The sequence below is a fragment of the Protopterus annectens genome, chromosome 1.part1, assembly GCF_019279795.1.
Source record: "Protopterus annectens isolate FY-2018-M chromosome 1.part1, PAN1.0, whole genome shotgun sequence".
Taxonomy (NCBI): domain Eukaryota; kingdom Metazoa; phylum Chordata; order Ceratodontiformes; family Protopteridae; genus Protopterus; species Protopterus annectens.
This window is the reverse complement of record NC_056726.1, coordinates 1476667962-1476684404: the sequence shown is the minus strand read 5'-3', so window position 1 is coordinate 1476684404 and position 16443 is coordinate 1476667962. Positions and strand designations below refer to the sequence as shown.

The window sequence follows — 16443 nt, the reverse complement described above, 5'->3', positions numbered from 1 at the left end:
CTTGTTGAAGAAGATAGTACAGTGCTGTGTAAGTATATGTATACTGTAACAGATCTTAATAGAAAGGTCACTGCAACAGTAAAACTACCCTCCCTCCCTACACCACTTCTCAAGAAGGGCGTGTATAGATTTATTGTAGTGTTGTAATAGACTGTTTTGCTTTTCCTGATTATAGTATTATTGTTATTTTAAACATAATGACTTATTGTGTTCACATATTCCGGTGACGGACAAAAGGGACTCGAAGACCTGAAGAAAATTTACTACTACAGTGACTATATAAGAAAGTATCTCATACCAAACAAGGTTCCATAGAACTGTGCCATAAGACAAAATGTTAGTCTTCACGGAGACAAAGGAACTGCTAATAAAAAGTCCCAGTGGGAAAGAAGACACATCCGGTAGGTCACCCCCAAATTATAAGATTTAATGTTTCAGTGACATAGCCCTGAAAATCTATTGTTGTGGTAAGTATACAGAACTCTAGTTTCTTACATTGTGCTAATTAGAGTAGTGTGGTTCACCAATTCAGACCCTTTTATGAAGGCATTGAAATGGCATCCGAAACCGGCACTTTGCCATTATTGGTTATGGCAAGATTAGAAACCGTGATGAGTAATGAGTACCATTTCTTCAGCTCCATTTTGTGGCTGTAGCAATATATTCTACTGCGCTAAGCAGGCAGTAAAATTGGAGTAACCTAACTTTCCAAAAGTTTTTGCCAGCAGGCTAAGCAGGGAACTATTGTACTTTATCTAGGAATTGTTTGATATCTTCGTGTGCACTGTGTAACTTCTTGTGTATTGTGATCCACTGCATCTGAAATGCTCACCTTGTCATTTCTAAACATTAAGTTGGAGGCACAAACTTTAAAATAAAGTATGTATATGTTGTCATCATTTTACCCGGGCAATATGAAAAATTCACATTTTATTTAGCTGATCATCTGTTTTGTTTTGTTTTGTTTTTTGGCCTGCTTACATAAAATGTCATTTTCTGTTAACTTTGCTTACTATTCTTAAGGATTTTCAACTTTTTTAGTTTACTGTCTCATGAGTTAGAGCCAGGCCTTTATCCTCACAAACAGCTTGACTTAAATAAATGTGTAAGTAACTGATTTCTGTTTGACCCTAAAATGTTAAAACTTGTTAAATGAGATATGCATATTATTAGCAAATGTATCTTGTTAATATTATTGGAGTGAGTAAGATGAAGAGTTGATTGTTTTGATTCATGATTATCCGTCAAAGGATTATTCTTCAACGGACAAAATCATTAATGTAATTTACTAAAAATCACTTTCAGCAAACATGATTTTTAAGCTTTTTTTTCTGCAGGGAGGCAAGTCCACTGCCTACACCCCCATGAGGTGGAGGCCCCCCAATTTATATATACCACCTCCATGGTTATACAACAGTGGAGAAAGCACAACACCTCCCATTCTGTGGCTTTCAGTGAATCAGTGTTCATGCTGCCTTCCGTCAAAGCATAATCCTTTGACAGACATTCACATTTTTGAGTTTTCACTGTTCAATATATTGTTTGAAGCTAAACTGTACTGCTCCTTAGCTAAGGGATAGATTTAGAAGTGTTTTTGAAAATGTAAAGTAATATAATTGACAAACAAAGCAATATTTATAAATAATTGTATCCCTGATAATAAATGAGTCTGAAAAAGATTCAAGAAATTTAAAAAAAGAATGGTTCAAGAGATGTGGTCATTTCGTTTGAGCATGCCTACCTGCACCCGTGGAACCATCTCCCATCTTCCTTTGTCTTCTGAATATCACTGTACTTCTTCATGTGGGTGCCAGCCTGCTGTTGAGGAACAGTGAAGTATGATAACTGGGATTATGGAACTGTAATCATTGTAGGTTAGCTGCTTTGATTGGGCCTTAGATAGGCTCACTTGTCTCTCTTTCTGTTGGAGGTAGGGCAGACAATGTAAATTTGTCTTGCATTCATAATTACTGCTTGCTTTGTTTGATTCCTCCATGTGTTACACACTGAATCTTTCACCACCCCTAGAAATGAAACGTCATCTTCACACATACACATACACATTATTGTGTGCAGTTTCTGGCAAATCCATTAATGACTAAATGACCAAGCCTTTGTCTGAGCTCAGTTTTGCAGGATGGCGGTTAGAAATCTAGTTATTTTGCTGATGAGCTGCTCAGCTCCTTTTTCACTGCATTGCCACATGAGGTCTACCAGGTAGTATATTGCAGACACGGTTCTTTCCTTTATACAAAATGTATCCTTTGAGTCACACAATGATACTGGTGAACACAGCTAGTCAGAACTGAGCACAGCACTACCATCATGGTGCTAACTAGGCTGGGCTGTATAAAGGAAAAAAATTAGTTACAGTAGAGACATGACAGTAAGACTTTTTAGAGCAACCTTTGCTACGTAAGAACCTATTTTATGATGTTCTTCGTGTTTCACTGTTGCAGTCATTACATTAGGGTAATCTGCTGGCAGGTTGCCCTCAGTCGGCCTGAATTCCAAAGTCTTGGGTCCTGTGTCGGTTGCTGTCTCCTCTTCCATGACGTCAGGTCGTTAGGGATGTAAAACATGCAGCCGACGCCATTTTCTTTAGTCTTTCTTGCCGCGCGGTGCCTGAAGCAGAAGCATTTCGCAAGTGCCGGTTGGCTGACTACTGAAATATTCGAGTTTGAGTTTCAGAACCAAAGTCTTCACTAAAGCTAAGTACCCCATTGGGGAAACTTTTTTCTTGCTCCATACCGATGTCAGAAAAAGTTAATAATTGTATTACTTGTGGGAAGCAAATACCTCATAAGGATTTCCATTTATACTGTATTCCTTGCCTAGGCCCTGATCACAACGTGCCTGGCTGTCGGTTTTGTGCTAGATTTAACCAACGCACTATTAAGCGTCGGTATATTTTTGCCTCAAAGTATTTTAGAAACAGATTTAACTACCCAGAAATGTCGTCGGCTAGCAATCTGACTACCGGAGTACATAAAAAAACACAAAGAAAAGGACATCAAAAGACAGTTGAGGTCCAAAACCGATGACAAAGCTTCTCCTAAGCCAGTCGCCGGTTCGCCGGTACTCAGTGAGGCGCTTTCGCAGCCCCTAATACCTGCTACTTTTGAGTCGCAGGCCCCTACCAACACCCATGTGGAGTCCGGCATGCCGCGAGATACTCAAAGTGTTGGACCGACGGATGTATCTTCCTCGGATGGGTCCGGAGCTGTATTCAGGCCTCAACACTTGTATATCAAACCGACGACAGCTGCAAAACCAAAGACAAAAGCAACTTCTAAAACTAACAAATTGATGCATGAGCCACGTGCACAGGCCTCTATGCCTAAAAAACAGATGATCAAAATGGCTGAAGACCTTATTACCTTGATCAGGGGCACCCATCCCCCTCCAGATAAGAGGCCTAGGCAAGACACTGATTATGAATCTTCAGATCAGGTTTCTATTTCTTCTGATTCCTCTTCTGATCAGGAATTATCTATACCTCCCTATGAGGATTCAGATGCAGAGGAGTCTATACCATCTGCATCACCTCCTGAGGATTATTCATTTGGAGAAACCTTGCATACTTTGAGGGGGCATTTTCACTGGGAGAGTCAAGATTTCTCAGAATCAAAAAAGAGGCTCAGGGATTTCCTTCTTCTCCCTCAGCACAGGCCTGTAGCCATACCCCCTGTTTTAAACATTGTGGCTGATGTGTTTTTGGAGTCAAGCTTGTCCCCTGACTCCTTACCTCCGGCTCCCAGCAAGCCTGACAGATATTACAGGGTCCCTGACTCACATAAATTTTTATTTAGAAACCCTGATGCTGATCCTGAAACTATTTCACAGGGTCCAAAGGGAGTTAAGGCCTCAACAGCAAAAAATCCTGCCCCCTCTGACAGAGATTCAAGGGCACTGGATAGATGGGGAAAAAAGGTTTATACATCTGCAACCTTGGCAATTAGGGCCTTAAACTGTCAATTTCATATGCTCAAGTATCAGCAACATGTTATGGGATTGCTGAAACAGAAAATGATGTTGATTTCTGAATGTGCAGAAAATAAAGAATTGCAGAAATGATTGCATGCAGCTGAACAGGTTGGAAAGTGTAGTTTTGATTTCTTAGAGGCCTCCTGCAGGGCCGCAGTTACTGGATCTGTGATTAAGAGGCATGCCTGGCTAAAGGAACAACATTTGCCTGATCATGTTAAAGCTAAATTGCTAGATGCACCTTTACAGCATGATACTCTGTTTGGTATTAAGGCAGAAGAGGTTTTAAAGAAAATGGAAGACAAAGCTAAGTCTATGCAAATTGTAAAAAGCTTCTTACAAGTGCAGCCACCAAGATTCAGTAGACACTGGCCTACAGAAAATTGCTCCTTTCCTGTGTCAGACAGAGTTCAAAGGGGCAAATCCAGACACCCTAAGGGTTCCAGATACCAGGCGCAAGATTCATACAGGTCAAAGCAATGGGGCGCTTCTACCTCCAAATCTGGAGGAGATAAAGCGCAAACCTACTGAAAACAGTCCCAATGACTTCCGTCTACCTGCACCAAGCACTTATCTTTTGGCAGCACCCTTAGAGGGAAAATTAGCACTTTTTGCTCAAAATTGGCAGTTAATAACCCAGGACAAGTGGGTGGTAAACATAGTATTACAGGGATACAGATTCCATTTCCATACTCTGCCAATGGCAAATGGTTGGCCAGATCTGACAAAAAATCAATGGGCAGAGGCACAGAAACAGGTTACGTCCCTCATGGATATGGGGGCCATTCAGCTAGTACCAGAACAGGAAAAAGGACAAGGTTTTTACTTGACTGTTCTTGGTACCCAGAAAGGACAAGGCCTGGCGGCCAATACTGGATTTATCGATTTTGAACACATACCTGGACATTCCAAAATTCAAAATGCTGACCTTGCAGCAGCTTCTGCCCATGCTGGGCAAGAATGCTTGGCTGGTGACATTAGACCTAAAAGAGGCATACCTGCATGTCCCAGTAAGACAATCGTGCAGAAGATACCTCAGATTCAAGGCTGGCTTTATGCATTACCAATTCTCTGCACTGCCCTTTGGCTTATCTACTGCGCCCAGGGTCTTTACAAAGTGCCTGGCACCAGTAATTGCATTTTGCAGACAAAGAAGTATTCCAATATATCCTTACTTGGACGACTGTCTCATTCAAGCAGAGAACAAGGACTTTCTTCTTCAACACCTGGCGTTTGTGAAAAGGCTTCTAACATGCCTAGGGTACACAATAAACGAAAAGAAATCACAACTGGTACCCTCTCAAAAGATAACATTCCTGGGTGCAAGCTTGAATACAACTGCCCAGATGGCTTACCTCACGCCAGACAAGCAAAGGCAACTGACTACTTACTTTAAACTGATGGCAACAAAAACCCAGTTATCTGCAAGACAAATTCTGCAGGCTTTGGGCTTCATGGCATCCTGCATCCTACTGATTCCATATGCAAGACTGCATATGAGGAAACTTCATTAGTACCTAAAAAGTTTATGGAGTCAACATTGTCACAGTCTGGAAACAATGATTCCTCTCATTCCCTGCCTACAACAGGAGTTTCTGTGGTGGGCAAAGGCATGTCACCAAAACATGGGACTGACCTTCACTCTGCCCACATGGCGGGAAGATACATTCAGGGCATATGGACCCCAAAACAAATGCATCTACATATCAACTAGAAAGAGATGCTAGCAGTTCAAAATGCCCTAACAGCCTTCAAGGACTTACTTCATCCAAGACAATTACTGATAAAGACGGACAACACCATGGTCATGTGGTATATAAACAAGTAGGGGGGCACACACTCATACCCACTTTGCAGATTAGCCATGACACTGTGGGACACAGCTTTGACTTACCAAATACATTTTCAAGCTCAATTCCTGCCAGGAAAGCAAAATACTCTGGCAGACGATTTAAGCAGAAACCTTATGGATCCTCACGAGTGGAAACTAGATCCACAGGTCTTCAGCATGATAACAAAGAAATGGGGGAGCCCAGACATAGATCTATTTGCCTCTCCTCAAATTTATCAATTGAAAAGATTCTGCACAAGGACTTATCACAGACAAGCATGGAAAGTGGACGCCCTATCCTTCAGTTGGAAAAACTCATCAGTTTACACCTTTCCTCCTCTGCCTTTTCTTCCCAAAGTCCTCCTAAAAGTCAGACAAGAGAAACCAAAGATGATACTAATTGCCCAGACTGGCCCCACCAATACTGGTACCCAATCCTAAGGAACTTGTCTCAATACCCAGCTTGGACCTTGCCTCAAAGACCTCAACTATTGTCTCAGCAAAACAATCAGATCCTGCACAATCAACTCCAGACACTGAACCTGGCAGCATGACTGATCATGTAGTTATACAAGCAACTCCTCTCAGTAAAGCTGTGATGGATGTCATTTTGGAAGCCAGAAGGCCTAGTACTAGAAAATCTTATGCTGACAGATGGAAGAGATTCTGTGCTTGGAATCAAGCAAAAGGAACTGATACAGCAGAACCAAGTATTCCTCAGATATTACAATACTTAACTGAGATGATTGACAAAAGCCTATCTTTTTCATCAATTAAAATCAATGCCGCTGCCATTTTGGCTCATTACAATACAGAGCCACCAGTCTTTTCTCATCCTTTACTAAAGCAGTATCTAAGAGGAGCCAAAAATTTAAGGCCTCCTAGAAGATCACCAATACCTGCATGGGACCTCAATTATGTGTTGGAAAAGCTCACCCTGCCTCCATTTGAACCAGCTGCTACCGCTGGTATAAAGTTCTTATCATGGAAAACAGCTGTGCTACTAGTAATTACTTCAGCAAGAAGAGTTTCAGAGCTACAGGCCCTCATGGCTGTAGGGCCTTTTATCATAGTTTACCCAGACAGGGTGTCTCTGAGGACATATCCTACATTTATACCTAAGGTGGTTTCCAGTGTGGCTCTTAGCCAGACTATTCATCTGCCAACCTTTTATCCAAATCCACAGAACAAGGGGGGAGCGAATTTTGCATTCTTTGGACGTGCACAGACAGCTAAGATTCTACTTGAGCAGGAGTAAAGCTCTAAGAAAATTGTGCTTTTTTCCCACTTTCTGAAAGTTAAGAAAGTTCAGTTACAGATTTGCTGTTCTGAACTGTTTGGAAGTTTCTAGAAGGCCAGTGCTTGCTTGGGCTAAAGGGAAGTCTCTGTGTTCACCAGTGGGAGTGGTTAACACTGAATAGCCTGCCTGTCCCCGGAGGAGTGGTTACTACCTAGAAGCTGTAGTTTTATTGGCCATTTTGAGTCAGTTCTAAACTCCTTGATCTGTCTCTCTTAAAACCCGGCTGCCTCGTGGTTTTGGCGTCTTTTCAGGCTTGCTAGTTGTTGTTGAAGCACCTACAAAGGAGAGAAAACGCTGGGAGAAGAAAAGGAGCCACTTTTGTGATTTTAAGTATTTTCTTCTGATTTTTTTGTTAAGTTTTACTGCTTTGCCGCCTATTTTTTGGCATTTTCTGGCTTGCTAAAGTTTATATCTGTAACAGTAACAGTACTTGGAACACATCTAGAGCCTGTTTACTGCGTTTCCTGTGTTGCACTTAATTTAAAATCGTTTTTTTCTCTAAAAACTCCATTTTACCTGATTTTGGCCTAGCACTCAAGTGTGGGGTCATTTATTGCACTGTTGTGATTATTTTGCTGCTTGTGTATCTCTGCTACCTTTAAACTACAACAAAAAGAAAAAAAAAAATCTTGCTTTTTCCCACTTTCTGAAAGTTAAGAAAGTTCAGTTACAGATTTGCTGTTCTGAACTGTTTGGAAGTTTCTAGAAGGCCAGTGCTTGCTTGGGCTAAAGGGAAGTCTCTGTGTTCACCAGTGGGAGTGGTTAACACTGAACAGCCTGCCTGTCCCTGGAGGAGTGGTTGCTACCTAGAAGCTGTAGTTTTATGTGCCATTTTGGGTCAATTCTAAACTCCTTGATCTGTCTCTCTTAAAACCCTACAACTCTCTTTTTGCGCGGTTTTGCGCACTGAGCAGCGTCGGGCAGCGCCGCCTAAACAGGTTTAAAGTATTCCAGGCTCCACAAAGTCTGCTCTTCACTTTTTCCCTTAGAACTGTTCAAACTCTCAAAGTAATCACTCTATTCAGCTCTTATAAGGAAACACTAACTAACTAAAGCACTATACCCTCCTTGACTTCTCATAAGTATTAGGCTCCCGATTGGTCATTCCTGATCAAGTGAAAAATCAGTTCTCTTCCCTAATCTGAATAGTAAAAAAACAGTTCCCTATACTAATCTGGTATGTCCAAGGGTCAGTTTCAAGGTTACTGTCCAGTCCAGCTGGTGAATCTGGGAATTTTCAGGCAATGTTACAATTGCCTTATGTACACAGACAACCCTCTCCTCCTTCCAACAAACTCTAATACATGTGAGAGATGCAGTTACACAGCCAAACTGGAGGCAGAGCTCTCCCAACCCAAGACTGGCACAGTCAGTCAGGAGGAAAAGGTAACCACCCACACCACAAATCCAGTGTCACACAGACCTATTGCATCTGCATACCCAACACATAAAAACATACTCGGAGGTTCTAAATAAAAATCTGCCTAAACAGCAAAGACCTCCTAAGCAGATATCCAAGCAACAGCCACCCCTCAACAATACCCAGGAATCACATATCTCACAAAATCAGTGTGCCTCACAGTCACAGCCCTTAAGGCCAAACAACACACCAAATACACTTGTTATAGGGGACTCTGTTGTCCGGCACACTAACGTCCCGCTCACCAGACTGAACAAGGAGAAGGTCACTGTAAGCTGCCTGTCGGGTGCCAGGATCCGACACATAACGCAAGCTCTCAGGTCACTCCAAAGCAAATACAAGTATGACTCCGTCATTGTCCATGCTAGTGTGAATGACCTGAGACGTACCTCCCTGGACTACATGAAAAGAGACATAGAGGAGCTCTCTGACCATGTAGCCCAGGCTGGTGTGACCCTGACCTTGAGTAGCATCTTGCCCTCACCAAGAATGATGCCACAGTATAAAGACAAAATGATCAGTTTCAACAATTGGCTAAAGTATTGGTGTCATTCAAAGGGGATCCAGTGTCTGTCAGCCTGGGATGACATGCTCGACAAGCCACGTTGCTTCGCTAGGGAGGGCTTGCACCTGTCACCCTTAGGCTTTCGTATACTGGCCAAGGCTCTTGCCATCCCCATAGTGCCTTTTTTAGGCAAGGCTCAAAGGACAAACCCACTTCCATAGGCAACCCAAGGATAAAAAAACTAAAGGTAATGCTACTCAATGCCAGAAGTCTAAACCTCAGGATGCACGCACTCGAGGCTCTCCTCAGTATGGAGAAAATTGATGTCTGTGCAGTAACAGAAACCTGGTTCAAGGCTCCTGAGAGCACCCCAGCACTACCAGGTTATAACTCATACCATGCGTTTCGGCCCCAAAACTCAGACCGAAGCACAAAAGGAGGGGGAGTATCTATATTCATCAATGATACCTACACCTCCAGGTTAGTGGCACTGCACGAAGCATCAGAAACCATCCATGTGCAACTAACAGCGGGCAAAACTGCCTTTCAGTTTGTAGCCTGCTGCAAACAGCCTCCCTATTACAGGAACCCCACTTGGCATTCCTGAGAACACTGGAGAATATGAAGGTCTCTTCAAACACTATGTTATTGGGTGACTTCAACTACCCAAGCATTGACTGGGAAAACTACTCAAGCCCAAGCACCACTCGCCCAACGGTTCTTTGAATTTATAAACTCTAACACAATGGAGCAACTGGTCACCACTCCCAGAAGAGGGAACAACATATTGGACCTGGTCATCACCAACATGGGGACTCTATGTTCCACCCCAGAGGTAAACCCCTCATTTTTAAGATCAGACCATAAACAAATTTCTCTGGACATCCATATCCCGTCCCCACTCCCAGCCAAGGAAATCACTGTAAAGAATTTCTCAAAAGCCAACTTTGCACTTCTCAAGACTGAGGTGGAATCCTTCAAAACCCCTGGGCCAGAGGATAATACAGCCCAATCTGCAGAAACCTTTACAAATGCATTCTATGAGCACCTGCAGGAATGCATGGATCGTGCTATTCCAAATAAAACCAAGACTCACTCCTCCAAAAACAGGAGACTGGTCTGGTGGATCCCAGCCATAAATAAGCTATACAACAGAAGGAGGAAGCTACTACATGACAGAGCAAAATACCAAAAAGGGAAGGCATCTCTGATCAGTATTAGCAAGAAACTTCGATCCCTCATAAAATCATCAAAGGGCAGCTTCGAAAGAAAAATTGCCCTAGACACTAAAGATAATCACAAGGCCTTCTTTAGTTATGTCAGGTACATGGGCGGAAACTCCCAGATATGCTCTGAATTGTTGCATAACGATACAAAATATACCGAACCTACAGACATAGCCAACATCCTGGCAGACAGATTCAGTGCAGACTTCTTCCCCCCTTCCCCCCCAAAGGAGTAAATGCCTATCCCAACTGAATGTAACCTCCCTGACATCACAGATGCACAGGTGAAAGCTGCCCTCTCCAAAGCAAAAAACACAGCATCTATGGGACCGGATGGTGTCCCAGGCTGTGTCTTACACGAACTCCAAGAAGAAATGAACCCTCACATTAAGTCATTGTTCAAACTTAGCCTTACTACAGGATATGTACCCAAAGAATGGCGTACAGCTACAGTGGTCCCACTCCACAAAGGTGGTGCCACAACGGACCCCGGAAACTATCGCCCCATAAGCCTGACTAGTCTGGTCTGTAAAGCTATGGAGCGTATTATCATGGAACTCATAAACAAAGACATTGGGAGCCTCCAGACACTGGACCTTACCCAATTCGGCTTTGTTAAGGGCAGATCTTGCCTCTTAAACCTAGTTGATTTCTTTGAAACAGTTACCAAAGCCAGAGATGAGGGCAAGGTAGTTCACACAGCCTACCTGGACCTCGCGAAAGCCTTCGACACAATACCCCACTCGGGCATCATAAATAAGCTTACCAGCTTAAATATCAACCCCTATATCACAAGATGGGTTGCAAACTGGCTCAGAGATAGAACCCACATGGTCAGAATCGCAGGTGCCATGTCCGAATCCAAACCAGTTACAAGTGGCGTCCCACAGGGCTCAGTTCTGGGACCTCTCTTGTTCAGTATATACTTCTCTGAGGTTCAGGCTAATATGGATGCTTGATGCCAGAGCCACGGCCTCAAGCTAAATGCTAAAAAGTGCATAGTCATCCCCTTTGGGAAAAACAAGGTGCCCACAAATTACCACATAGGTGGTAATCCATTAAGTACGGAAGAAGTAATTAGAGATTTGGGGACCAACGTAGATAGTAATCTCTCCTTTGATAATCACGTTGCGAAAGTGGTTAGAAAGACCTTCTATATAGCCCACCTTATCACAAAAGGGTTTGCATCTAGATCAAGAGAGGTCATTGTGCCCCTCTACTCGTCACTCATCAGGCCCATAATTGAATACAATGCCCCTTTGGGATGTACCTTACCCGACACCTGCAGCAACTGGAGAGACCCCAAAAGTACCTCACCAAGAGGATCATGGGCTACAAACAGATGTCCTATGCAGCTCGACTAAAGAAACTTCAGCTCTACTCAGTTGCTTACCGCCTACTCAGAGGCGATCTATGCCTGACGTACAAAGCCATGTCAAACCCAGAATTAATGGACATGCTCCACCTCAAAAAATCCAAGTCCCTTAGAGCTACACGCTCCAGGGACCTAAACCTCAGCACAAAAATAAATAGGACATGCTGGAGGGACAGATTCATTTCCCAGAGGCTCCCATCACTCTGGAATAGAATCCCATTTCATGTTAGACATAGCCCCTCGCTGACCCTCTTCAAGTGAAATTTGGACGCGTGGATGGGAAATCGCAAATTCACCCCTGGGATCTCTTCTGTGTCCCTGCTAGACAAAGGCACAGTAAACTAATCTTAAAAGGGTACCTTCTGTGACCTACTCCACAGAGGCACAGTAAGCTAATCTAATAGGGAGGCGGAAGCCAAATACACTCTGGCTAGGCTTATAAATGCCCTAGGGCAGATAGCCTAGTATCTACCTATGAACCTATGAACCTATGAGGAATTACTAGTGGCATATGCTGCAGGATCAGAAGGAAAGGCTATTTCAAAGCAGACTATTTCAAAGTGAATAAGCCACTGCATTAATTTCTGCTACTTACACCATGGTAAACCTGTGCCCAAGAGCATTAGGTCTCATTCCACCAGAGCTGCAGCTACTTCAGCAGCCTTTCTCAGAGGAGTACCAACCAAAGACATTCTAGAGGCTGCTACTTGGAGTTCTATTCACACCTTCACAAAGCATTATCATTTGCCTCTCTACTCTAAGTCCAGGGCAGGCTTTGCCACTGCAGTTCTGCAGGGTCTTATAGCCGCACCTAATGCTGTTCAGCTCCAGCCACTCAACCATAGGTTTGGGATTCTACTCAAATGTAATGACTGCAACAGCGAAACACGAAGAACATAGTGCAATTGTGTACACTTACCATAAATGTAGATGTTCGAGTGTATTCACTGTTGCAGTCCAGGTTACCCTCCCACCATCCCCCTTTCATTCTGGAGGTTATCTTTCCTTCTCTATCTTATACAACCTATGTGCTTTATTTGCTTATAGATGAAGGTAAAGTTTATATTGATGCATGTATTTATATATACATATTTTTGCTACCTTTTTGGGGGCACCTGACATCTGGGGCAAGAAAAACTAAAGAAACTGGCGTCGGCTGCATGTTTTATACCCCTGACGACCTGATGTCATGGAAGAGGTGACAGCAACTGACGCAGGACCCAAGACTTTGGAATTCAGGCTGACTGAGGGCAACCTGCCAGCAGATTACCTTAATGTAATGACTGCAACAGTGAATACACTTGAACATCTAAATTTATGGTAAGTGTACACAACTGTACTTTTTTATTGCTCATTTGAACTTCCTGAACATGCCAGTGCAGAAATGTCAAGTATTATTTCTTTATTTTGTTCTTTACTCAGGACTTGCAGGACATGAGCTACCTGAGACTCTTGAAGGGTTGCGTCAGCACAGAAGTGACCTTGCCATGGAACTCCTTTGGCTGCAGCAGGCTATCACCAGCCGTAAAAACGTGAGTAGGAATGTGTAAATTGTGAGCCATGGCTGTATCTGGAACGTGACACTCTGCTGTGAAATGGGCATCCTTCTGTACCACAAATTATCCAGAACATTTTACGAGCATACTGCTTTACAAAGGGAACTTCTTTCCACACCATGAGTTACAAAAGACTCATCCCAAACTGTGGGAAGTAAGTTTCTTCCTTTTTCCTTCTGTGCTGTTTGTTTACAAATCCCTTAGCCTAAGCACATTGCTATGGGATGGTGGACATTACTTAATGCTATAAATTATAAAGGACTTAGCTGTGGGAAATGGGTTTCCTTCTTTCGTTTTGGACTGTTTAGTGCCAAGCACCTCAGCATGAGCACTCTGCTGTGGGAAGTGGACCTCAGGCCGCACCATGAATTGTAAGGGACTTTATTTGGTTTTGGGAAATCATTTTCCTCTGTGCCACTGAGTTTTAAGCTCTATAGCTTGACAATGTTGTTTTTGAGAAAATGAGGTTCCTAAGTGAAGTGTAGAAACAATTAGCACACAGAAACTGGTAACAAATTCTGGATTTCTCAGGTCTTGTCTGGACACTGGAACAGCTGGTCTGGTTCCTTTGACACCCTCTAGTGACAGCAACAGTCTGCTTAAATGCCTTCCTACCCATAATCCCTTCATGTTGGTGAATTCTGCAGATCTCATTGTTACCTTTAAGACAGCAATGTCTCTACTGAGCTTGAGGGACTGGAGATTGAATTTGTTTTTTGCACTTCTTTCCTGAGCAGAAAAATGCATTTGGTCTGTTTATTATTTGTTAGGCATTATCTCTGGTTGTATCTTCAGTTCTCTCATTTCTGCTGGCATTTCCCCCCTTTCTATCTCGTCTTGTTTCCCTTTCCTACCCTGTCATGTGTTTGGGCCTCAGGCCTATTATTTTTGTTTTTCATTTCCTTTCAGGTGCCTGCACCTTAGCGATTAGTTTTGACCATGCTTGCCGGATTGCTGAACACGGACAAAGAGGTTAAGTAGGGACTTACAAAATGTAAACACTGCAGGCATAATAAAACCACATGACCCAGATGAGCTTTGTTTAACAGTGATTACTCCATTTGTAAGTGATACAGAGTTCAAACATTGTTTGACCACCGTAACAGGTTGGTGGTCAAGGGATAATCCCTGTAGATTTGGTGTTGACAAGCTTGTTGGTCACGTTTTCAAAAAAAAAGAAGGAAAAGAGTGAGAGGGCGAGGTGGAGGAACCCTCCTTACCCCACGTTTGGTCACTCCCCCAGGAAGCATTCCTCCAGCTTCTCTTACTCCCCAGGAACCCAATTTCTCCTCTCCATGGTTCTCTCCTTCTCAGTCCAAGCTTTTGTTGCTGACATTGTCTCCCTCTTGGCACCAGGAATCCTCTAGCAATATAAATGACTACACCACAGCTCAGGACATGAAGCTTCTGCTTGGAGAAGAAGCTGTCCAGCAATGTCCAGATTGTCACCAACATTAGTGCTAGTATCCTCAGCACGGATTGACTTGATTTCTCCAGCACCGACTACTTTGGCACTGGCAGCTTTGACACTGATTCCTTTTGCTTGGACTGTTACTAGGTTAGTGGTGCTCAGTGTTAAACCTTCACCTCCAAGATTATTAACATTGATTCCATCAGGTCCATTCTCTGAGGTGTCAGAGAGTTTGGCATGTGACACTCAGGACCAAAGGTCTCTGATTTGGCTTCAGCCCCAGATGTTTTGGCACCATTGTTGGGGCCAAGTGTGTCACCTTCGGCACAGGTCTTGTTGCCGTCAGTGTTAATTCCAACAGGCCCAGGTATTTAAGTGGATTTTATGGTGCAGAAGGGAACTACTCTTAGTTCCTCTGTGCTGATTGCTGCAGTGACACCAATTCCATCCTGGGATGTCAATGATTAGACTAGATGCTTAGGCAGGACATCACATATGTTCTCAAAGGACAAGAGGATGCATAGGTTTGTACAGGTGAGATATGGGGGTCTCCTCTTCTAGATGCATTTCCAGTGAGGTTCAGCAGCCTAGCCCCCCCCCCAAGAGGAAATTCAAGAGGAAGCACATAGACTCGCCTCTGAGTCTCTCACCTCAGATACAGATTTTGGAATAAGGGAAGATTCCCTAAATCTGCTCCAGAAGATCCTCCCTTTTTTTTAATTTCTCCAAGTCTTTTGGGTTTCTAATACCATCCTTAGTCAAAGTACGGTTAAACTTTTTGAAATTAGTATTGTTTCAATCTTTCATGTCAGCCAGAAGTGCCCTTCACAGCACCTGCAATGTGCCCAGTAATGACTCCTTCTGCAGTTCGTATGGAGTTACATGTATTGGTAACATATCTAAATATGATTGTAGATTTTTTTTTTTTTTTTTTTAATAAGACCTGTTGCTCCTGCTATTATTGGAACTGTCTGGTATCTTTCTTCCACGTTACTCTCATTTCTGCCTGCAAATCCTGATATTTTATGACTTTATGTCTCTTTGTATGCAAGACACTGTAGTCACTGTGTGTGGCAATTTCAATGATCAGTGGTACTTTTGTCTTCTTTTCATGGACCACTTTGTCCGTTTTTTTAGCATCTATCTTTTGAACTATTGATAATGGGTGATCCCATGTAATGTAGACTTCATTTTCTATGATGCTTTGTGGCTCATGTTTGGAGTGTTTTTCAGCCACTTCAATACCATAATGTTTGCACAATCCCCAGTGCAACAGTCTTGCCACATTATTATGCCTTTCACTATACAGTCCTTCTGCCATTAGTATCTCACAACCAGCAACGAGGTGCATGACTGTTCTGTTTTCTATTCTGTTTTACAAAACCTACATTTGTCTGTTTCTCCCACATATTCAATGGACTTTGTAAACCAACGTGTACATAGCCCAATATCTTGTGTCGCCAAGATTAACTTTTCATCTCTTGGTCTGAATTCACCTCTCCTTAACCATTCCTACATTCATTCATGATCAACATGAGGTTCTTCCAGAAGTTTTCTATACTTGCAACCATATTTATGCATTTTCAACATTTCTTGCCTTCTCATATGGTCCTTCACCTTATATTCTTTCTTTTGTTTTTTTGACACATTCAGTTGCTGCTTGATTTTTATCTCCTTCTGGTTTGATATCGATTCCTGCTTGACGCTGATATGCTTCTGCTAGACTAAGCAGAGATGTCATTTTAGATTTATTCTCCTCATGTTTCAAAACTTTCACTATGCTTGGGTCTTGAGGTCAGCAGATATGTGTGCAGTCCCACAATTGCAGATCT

At 42.8% G+C, this 16443-nt stretch overlaps 1 protein-coding gene across 1 annotated transcript in view; it reads left to right on the top strand.

Annotated features, from left to right (window-relative positions):
* Positions 1 to 16443, top strand: part of IQCC (IQ motif containing C) — a 258336-nt gene that overhangs the window by 162378 nt on the left and 79515 nt on the right. The window contains exon 4 of the mRNA XM_044082574.1: positions 13067 to 13176. Coding sequence (XP_043938509.1) covers positions 13067 to 13176 — 110 coding nt within the window. The remainder of the gene's footprint in view (positions 1 to 13066; positions 13177 to 16443) is intronic.